The sequence below is a fragment of the Synchiropus splendidus genome, chromosome 3, assembly GCF_027744825.2.
Source record: "Synchiropus splendidus isolate RoL2022-P1 chromosome 3, RoL_Sspl_1.0, whole genome shotgun sequence".
In the NCBI taxonomy this organism is placed as follows: Eukaryota; Metazoa; Chordata; class Actinopteri; order Syngnathiformes; family Callionymidae; genus Synchiropus; species Synchiropus splendidus.
Genome location: NC_071336.1, coordinates 36,152,883 through 36,162,004, shown reverse-complemented (window position 1 = coordinate 36,162,004; position 9,122 = coordinate 36,152,883). Strand labels below are relative to the sequence as shown.

At 58.7% G+C, this 9,122-nt stretch overlaps 1 protein-coding gene across 1 annotated transcript; it reads right to left on the bottom strand.

Annotated features, from left to right (window-relative positions):
* Nucleotides 1–521: 521 nt before the first annotated feature.
* On the bottom strand, nt 522–6,985 carry LOC128755501 (gamma-aminobutyric acid receptor subunit rho-3). Its single transcript, XM_053859147.1, has 10 exons — nt 6,181–6,985; nt 5,405–5,517; nt 3,993–4,060; nt 3,702–3,925; nt 3,549–3,631; nt 3,342–3,479; nt 3,105–3,257; nt 2,985–3,046; nt 2,777–2,908; nt 522–2,715 (listed from the first exon to the last, which is right to left on the bottom strand). The coding sequence occupies exons 1-10, from the start codon at nt 6,321–6,323 to the stop codon at nt 2,425–2,427; spliced, it is 1,407 nt and encodes a 468-aa protein (XP_053715122.1). The 5' UTR covers nt 6,324–6,985; the 3' UTR covers nt 522–2,424.
* Nucleotides 6,986–9,122: the final 2,137 nt, after the last annotated feature.

Below are 9,122 nucleotides of genomic sequence, written 5' to 3'. Positions count from 1 at the left end.
TAAATCGCAATTTCGATCCACCCTTGTGTCTGATTTAATTTTCAATTAATTTCAATTCGCATTTCATTTTCAAACCGACTGGATCTGCATCACAAATGCTACTTTCCTTTGTGAGTTTACACTCCCAAGCGGCGCTGCAAGCCACTACTTGCTGAGTTCCCACAATGCTCATGACTCCTCCTTCAACCAACGACAAAGCGCCTTGTAGTCACGTGTTTCACTGGTGACGTGACGGATGACAAAGTGGGAACTAGTGAGGAGAATCTGCCTCCCAAACAGCCTCAAAATGAACATGTTAGGAAAAATATGGACGGAGCATGGAGAGTGTTCCGGGGTCAAAAAGGGAAAGTGAGAGCGCTGCTTCCTCAGCAGCGGTTAGCGCAGCTGACACCCAGCAACACCCGCTGCTCGACCAGATCCGTCGTCCTTTTGGAGTCAGGTGCGGCGTTGGTCAGCCACCTGAGTCTGAGACTGTTGAAACCGTCTGCAGCACTCTCTGCCTCGGAGTCCCGCTACAGTCTGTCAATATGTCAGGCACGCAGCGCAGTCTCTGGAGACTCACCTGCCACCTCTCACATCACATTACGTTATGTTTTTCAGTTGTGTCCTTTTGATATAATAGTTGCTGCATTCTGCAAGACTTTTTTTGCCTTCTAGTAGAGGTATAATAAAACCTTTCTGGATTAAAGTGATTTGATGGTTCATGTTTTCACATCTTCGACACAGAAGGTCCCATCATTTTTGATGACCAATTTATTGTCAATCCATGTGATCGGCAGCAAAAACCCTGATCGGAGCATCGCTACCACAAATCTTTAGCAGCACCTCAAACGTCATATGCCTGGTGATGCAACTTTGTTTAGTCACGGTTTATGTGTGCAATAAACCACGTATTTGATGAGGGAAAAAATTGTGGCAGAGAATCGTGATATCAATTCTTAGCTAAAAAATCGTGATTCCTATTTTCCTCTGGATCCTGCAGGCCTACTGCGCATTACTGTTGTTATTCAGCAGGTTTTTGTCATTAAAAAAACAATCTGCCAAAACCCGTCACCTGGATGTAGGGCTGGACCATGATAATTCATATCATCATCACGAGTATTCCACGATTTAAGACTCCTTCAATGAACGGTGAACTACGACCAAACAGTAGAGTTCTACTGAACCTTCATCATGTGACCGCGCGGAATGTTTCACCAGTCTGGACTAAGCTGTGCACATGCATTTTGAATGCAATTTCAGTCGGGCTAGTGCAATGGCTGGGCTTTCTGGGCCGTCACGTGACCGTACTCAGGACCGTTGTCTGTGACGTCACACACAGCTCGCAGAGGGACGAGAGAACCTGACGTCACCAAGGAAGTTCACGCTTTGTGTCGGCGTGGCACCAAAGTTGCTGCGTGGAAACAGCATCGTCAGCCACCGCTCGCGCACGTTTGAAAAGCATGCGTGTGGACTGGAGTGGGGTGACGAACGCCCCAGGCACGACATCTCCTTCCTCGACGACACCGCCACTGGCGTTTGCTCGAGGAAGAGGCTGTAACCCGGTGGGTTCTCGCGCTCCGAAGCTAGCATGCTAAGGCTAGCTCGGGGGCCGCTAGCTCGCGGCTCTCCCGACTCCGTCTTCCTGCCCGCGGCGTGACGGCGCCCGCACTCACCTGCGTGCCTCATGGCGGCTCCACTCCGGGGCTCTGCAGACTCGGCTGCGGTGTGACGTCACTCCCCGCCGAAACACCGGTGCCTTCTCGGTTGCCGTAGAGACCGCGCGCAAGCGAAGTGGAAAGCGTCAGCTCGAGCGAGCGTGAACGGCGCCGCACTCGCAGCAACTCCGTCAGCTGAGCGTATTCTCCGGTGTTGGCGAGGAGCTCGTGCACAACGTTGACCTGACGTCACGTTCTGCGCCTGCGCGGCGTCACTTTCCATGCACGTGTTCTGCTCGGGACACTGTCCAACATCAACATCCCGAAAGTCCCGTGACTCAGTCCGAGTCTTCCCGTTCACGGTGTGGTGTCGTTGAAGCGAGGAGGCGTGACGTCACTACGACGCAACTTTTAGCGGGCCGCGCGCAGACGGACCCCTAGTGGCGAGGGAGCGCACTGCCGCCTGTATTTCATTCTTCACTTCCTCTCTCTCCGTGTTTGACAGGTGAAGGTGCGTTTATTTGAGTGTGCCCCTCCTCCCCATCCTCCCCAGGTCAACACAGTGTTATGCTAATCCCCCCGATGCCGAGCCATGAAGCTCGACATGTCCAGCTTGCTCAGGGTAAAATGCCTTCCACCGGAGGCAAACCAGCAGCTGATGTCCCCACAGAGGTAGGCTCGGACCACTGCGAGTGGCAAACCCTCCGGCTCCGGCCCCCACAGAGTCCGTGCATGGGCCTGAAGCCCTGTCACGGCGATTGACACTGGGGAGGGGACAGCAGGGACATCAAGAGTAGAGGCTCCAGTAGACCACGTTGAAGAGCAGGTAGGACAGCGGGAAGGCCAGGCGCGAGTACGAGTCTATCATGTAGCTGTTGCTCATCAGAAGGTCCACGTTCTCTCGCACGGACCGCTGCCGCCGCAGACGGGTCCCCGGAGGGGGCCGCGCGTCTGAGGGCGCCAGGGGGTCAGGGGTCAGGGCCGTCTCCGTCGGAGAAAATGAGGTCAGCTCGATGTCGTCGTCGTGGAAGCAGCCGTCGAAGGCCATGGCCTGGGTGGCGTTGAAGGAGGACGGGAGCTGCGGGGACACACAGCCGGTGAGGACTGAGCTGATGATGTGCGTGCGGCGCCACTCTCACCCTCCCCCGCCTCATCTTCTTCATCTCCTCAAGTGTGGTGCAGTAGTTGACCGCCGCGTACTCGATCACCGACAGGAAGACAAACAGGAAGCTGGTCCACAGGTAAATGTCCACCGCCTTCACGTAGGACACCTGCGCACACACACACACACACGCACCATGTGGCTGAGGGCTGTCACGGCCTGTCACGGCGGAGCGATCATGTGACCTGAGGCATTGAGGAGGAGACTCCGGTGATGATGGTGGACATGGTGAGCACCGTGGTGATACCTGCGGGCGCAAGACAGGCGAGCGCGCGTGTGGCTCCGTGTGTGCGTGCGTGTGTTACCCAGAGAGACCCGGGCGGGCACGGCCCGCCGGTCTATCCAGAAGGAGACCCAGGACAGCACCACCATCAGCATGGTGGGGAAGTAGGTCTGCAGCATGAAGAAGAAGATGTGGCGCCGCAGGATGAAGTTGATAAACAGCCGGTTGTACCAGCCTGGGCGGAGCCAAGAGGCAGGGCAGGTCACATGACTGGCACACACACACACACACACACGCGTGCACACACACACACACCCACCGGTGCTGCTGTAGAAGGCCAGGCCGCTGGACGGGTGCAGGTGCTGGATGAAGAACTGTGACAGCAGGAGCTCCTCCGTCCTCAGGGAGTCCTTGCCGTTCTTCCAGTAGAGCATCAGGTCGTTCTCGTTGTAGGCATCTGAGTGGGGCCACAGCAGGGTCAGAGGTCAGCGCCCATGTGTGTGTGTGTGTGTGTGTGGTGTCTCACAGCTCTCCAGCTCCAGGGAACAGTTCTGAGTGTCCAGAGGAAAGCTGCTGAAGTCCATGGAGCAGAGAGACGTCACCGTCACCCTGGAAGAAGCACGCGCCGGTGAGTGGCCTCCTGCTGTGGCGGCGGAGGGGGCGAGGCTAGGCCCGCTACCTGACGCTGTAGAGGATGTTGCCGTCGGGGAAGACGCGCAGCATGATGTTCTCCATGGTGGTGTCATGGATGAAGGAGCGCTTGGAGTGCACGAAGAACACGTCCGGGACCCAGATCTTCCTCACCAGCCGGGAGTCGAAGGTGCGACTCTGGTTGTTGCGCGAGGGGAAGGCCAGCCGCTCGTCCTTCCAGTAGTGGCGCAGGTACAGGGTCATGGTGAAGTCCTGGGCACAGGCAGAGAGAGAGTTGGGAGGCCCCCGCAGCAGCGCCCCCCCGCTGGCCGCCACTCACCATGTTGACCTCCGAGATGCTGTCGATGCTCTCCACCTGCACGTCGATGCCCACCGGGATGGCTGCTCCTGCCGGCGGGAGGCGGAGTCAGCCCCGCGCGCACGCGCGTGTGTGTGTTGGTGCGGCAGCTCAGGAAAGAGATTTAATGACGTTCATCAAGACGTCGCCAGGTGACGCGCCTGACGACCGCGGCCGCTCCACGCTTTCTCACGCTCCCTGACCTGGTCACATGGCTGAACTCACGTCTAACCTGCACCAGACTGAGACCCAGTGAGAATGAACTGCTGTCACTGAGCTGGTTTTAAGCCTCTAAACCTTGTGAGGACCGGCCCAAATGTCCTCAGAAGAACGGTCAAGACCTGGTCCTCACAAGTCAAGCAAAACATGCCTGCACACACACAGACACTTAGACATGGCTGTATCTCCATCCTTGTGAGGACCTGTCCTGGCCATGACCCTTCCCCCAGCCTCTCCTCCTGAACACACGTCTAACCTGCACCAGACTGAGACCCAGTGAGAATCACCCAGTTCTTCTGAAGGTTTCACCCTCAAATTGAGGCTTAACCTTGCGGGGTCCAGCCAAATGGCTCCCACAAGGAGGTGTTTTGTCAGGAACTGGTACCCAAAAGTGAGATGTGATGGAAGGCAGGAAGCTTCTCCATCACCCGCCTCACTCACAAAGCAAGCCCGAGACCAGACCTGGCTCAGCCTGGACCAGCACACGCTTCTGGCCCCTGCCTTCTGTGGTGGATGGAGAAGACGGACCTGTGCACGTCACAGAGCGTCACCGGACTTGAGAAGCCCTGGGGAGCATCAGAGGACACCGAAGAATGACAGGAACAAACTCCTGCTGGCCGCTCAATGGCCCCATTGTCTGGTCCGGTTTACATCTCAGGGGAGGACCAGAGCACATGTTGGAGGGCAGGAGAGCATGACCCAGGCCCGGCTCCCCAGGGGCCGTTACAGAAGGACAGAAGGAAGACTCACAGGACGTGTCCATGGCCGCTGACATCACTTCCTCTGGAATCAGAGAGACTCAGAGGGCCGAGTCACACGGACCTCGCAGGACCGCACAGAGTGGCGAGCCAGCCGGTTCTGACCCAGCTTTAAAACAGACGTTGCACGTGTTGTGTCGAATCGTCCGCTTCTTTGTTTCCAACGTTTCACTTCCATCTGCTGCAGACCTGGAATATAATCCAGATTACTGCCCCCCATCTCTCTTTCTCTCTCACACACACACACACACACGAGTGTAATCTGGGTCATTGTTGGGTGATTTTCTATTGACACATCCTCTGTCACTGTGTGAGGCCTTCATCATCATCATCATCATCATCGAAGGACAGAAGTGGTCAGGTCTGTTCATGTCATGTGAGTGGATTAGCACCTCTGTGTGTGTGTGTGTGTGTCACCTCCAAACCCTGGTCTCATGGCAAAGTCGTGCTCCTCAATCCTCAGAAGTTGTTCGCTTTTGATCAGCAGAGTTTTGGTGCTGTCTTGCTTCTTCAGCTTGTAGTCGATACGTCTACACGCACACACACGCACACACACACAGGTTTCTATTGTTATCCCTGTCCCTCAAACTGAGGCGTGACCAAGTCAGGAGCTGCCAAACTGGCCTCACTCTGTTGGATACAAGCTCACACCGGTCCTCACAAAGACAGAGGACAGACACAGAGGAATGTGGGAGGAAATGAAAGGCGAGTTCATCCGTCTGCGCACGGCTCCTCACACAGTGAGCCGACAGTCATGGCAGGGTCTGCTGGATGGAGAACTATGTGAGTGTGTCTGGTTGATCCTCACTTGTGGGCACCACCTGGCCAGACCTCACAAGACTGGGCCTCAATTTGAGTGGGAAGACTTCACAGTCTGGTCCAGAGTCCTGGTCCTGGAAGAGGCTGGGCAAAGGGCGATGGCCAGGAGAGGTCCTCACAAGGACAGAGAGAGACAGACGCGTGTGTGTGTGGACAGGCGTTGAGGTGAATCGGCCCAGGGAGAAGTGTCGACTCAGAAGCTTGTAAACACACACACACACACACACACACTGGGGTGTCGTGCCCTGATCAGATCTGTTATCAGCGTGTTTTCACGACAGACGGCTGTCACACCAGCTCCAGGCGACACACACACACACGTGGCTCTCCCCGTTGTTAGCTGCTGTCATGACAAACAGAGCCCCATCACTCACCCTCCAAACCTGAAGGTGCTCTTCTCTCCCAGCGTCAGCTCCTGGTGCCTCCTGCGTCCAGAGTGCCGACCTCCCACCACCAGGGCCAGCAGCACAGCCAGAGCCAGGAGAGTCAGCAGGTCCACCGCCATGATCGCCAGCATCCCGCCGCATGGCCCCGCCTCCAGCCTCTGCCAGGACCTCCAGAGCCAGCGCCCCAGGTCCGCCTCCTCCTGGGACACAAATCGATATGACTCACTGGGAGCCGCCGCGCAGGACCCACACTAATCCTCTTACAGCGCAATCTTCCACTAACCTACTGACTCACACACGCACGCACGCACGCACGCACGCACGCAGGTGGAGGTGAATGATCTCTCACCTCATCACAGCAGGTTTGTATTGTTCTGCTGGGAAAATCCAGATTAACAAGTGTGTGTGTGTGTGTGTGTGTGTGTGTGCATGTATTAATATTCTTGTGTGGACCGATCTCTGACACTGATCTGAGGAGCCGGTCCTCGGGAGACTGAAAGAAATAACTGGGTCTCAGTCTGGTCCAGAGTCCTGCTTCAGGTGAGCCGTGTGCAGAGGCCGGGGAAAGGGCGATGGCCAGCAGAGGTCCTCTCAGGGACGGAGAGACAGACGCCTGGCTACTGCATGTCGCGGTCGTTCCTGAAGCTCCAAACTGTTTTACCCACGGAAGTGGTGTCATGCGACTCAGTCGTGACTCGTCTGTGACTCGGTGAGGCCACACAAACAGGTCTGAGGTGAGGGCAAGCCCCCCGAGGGCCCACGTCTGGCCACTCATGTGACACAGGAGGCTCTTGGCCCGGGGCCCCGGCAGCTCTGCCTCTGAAAACAAACCCCGCTGACATTTGCATGGAGCCAGTGTGGAGGCGCTTCAGAGGGGGCGTGTGTGTGCGGAGCCTCGTCTCTAAATAACCTGTCGAGCCAGTCGCCTCGTGCTGCGCTGGGCTGGGCTCTGCTCCCCACCTCACGCACCAGACTCTTCATTTCCTCCTGCCGCTGCGCTCACAGACGCCCGGCAGCTCCGCTCTGGCTCCTCTCTGCCGTGGGCATGTGGCCGGCGTCCAGCGAGGACCGGATCTGATCCCAGCGCGGCGCGGTGAGTCGACCCGCCACACGCCCTGACTGGCTCCTCCAGGTCCTCACACTCCTCTCAGTCTGGCTCAGGACTCTGAGCTGAAGAGTGCAGCATGTCCTCCGTCGTCGTCTTCTTCTTCTTCTTCTGCCTGTGTTTCCTGGCCTCCAGCGTCACCGTGTCCCGGCAGCACCGGCCTCCAGGTGAGCAGACAGACGGCTCTTTGTGCGGCAGACAGACGATCCCCCGAGGGACAGACGGGTCCCCTGGTCAACCAGTCCACACAAACGGGTCTGGGTGATTCACGCTTGGTTCCCACTGGTCCAGACTTCTGGCTGCTGGGTGAGATGGTTCCGACCATCTGTGACTCAGTGACTTGGTGACTCACTGACTTAGAGACTCAGTGATTCTGTGACTAAGTGACTCAGAGACTCTGTGACTCAGATGCTCTGTGACTCAGTGACTCGGCGACTGCGCACCTCTCTGTCTCGCAGACGTGACGGTCACCTGCTCCAGGACCCAGGACTGCCTGCTGCCCTGCAGCTTCACGCCCGACGGCCAGGCCCAGGTGCGCTGGTTCCATCAGGACGTGGTGGTCTACAGCTCGGAGCCGGGCACGGCGGTCCAGAGCCCGAGGGCCGGGCGAGTGTGGGTGGCGCCAGCGGAGCTCCAGCTGGGGAACGCCACGCTGCTGCTCAGGAACAGCGGCCTGAAGGACCGAGGCAGGTACACGTGCCGCGTCCGGACCAGCGCGGGCGAGCAGCGGGCCACGGTGGTGCTGACGGTGGAAGGTAGGTGGGCGGCCTCGGCGGGTCTCTGCCGGCGGGGCTGAGCGGGTGCTCTCCGTGTCCAGCTCCTCTCAGGGGGGTGTCTCTGGAGCTGTCGCGGCTCAGCGGCTACGAGGAGTTCAGGTGCAGCGTCCGCAGCGTCTTCCCGGCCCCCCGGGTCACCTGGGCCACCGAGCCCCCCACCTTCGAGGACCTGCGGCCCATGACCCGCGTGCTGGCCGACCCGGACGGCCTCTTCTCGCTGGACAGCCGACTGCGGCGGCTGGACGGGCAGCCGGACCTGGTCTACATATGCAGGGTGTCCACCTCGTACGGCGGGCCGGCCTGGACCGCCTCGCTCCGAGAGAGAGGTGCGTGCCCCGCCCTCAGCGTGCCCCTGGCGCCGCTCTCACCTGGCCTGTGCTCCGCAGAGCTACGAGGTCAGGAGGGTCAGGACCTCACCGTGCCCTGCCTGGCTCCGCCCTCCATCAACGCTCCCGCCGTGTCCTGGAGCTTCTCTGGCGGCAGCGACCCCAGCCGCATCCTGAGCTACGACAGCGTGTCGGGGCGCGGCGCCTCCTGGCCGCCCTGGGACGGCCATGTGGAGCTGGACGGCTTCCGAGTGCCGTTTGGCGACGCCTCCCTGCGGCTGATGAACCCGGGCCGCCGCCGGCACTCGGGCAGCTACACCTGCGTCCTGTCCGTGCCGCACAACTCGCACACGGAGAGAAGCAGCGTGGCCATCGAGGAGTCGGCGCGTGAGTCCTGACCTGCGCCCAAGTCTGGGCCTCCACTCTGAAGTGACCTGCCTCCGTGACCCCAGCAGAGAAGCCAGGCTCGGCAGTGGAAGCGTCCCACTGGTGGATCCTGGGTCTGGTGGTGGCGGTTCTGGTCCTCGCGCTGGCGGCCATGTTGGTTTACCTGAAGCTGAGAGGTAAAGGTCAAACGTCATCTGTGAAGCTCTGCTCCTCATCGTCCTCGCTTGAGAGTCTCATCTGTGTGTGACTTGTGCGTCGCCTGTGTGTGACTTGAGAGTCTTGTGTGTCTGTAGCCTGTGTGTGACTTGTGTCACCTGTGTGTGACTTGAGTCTCGC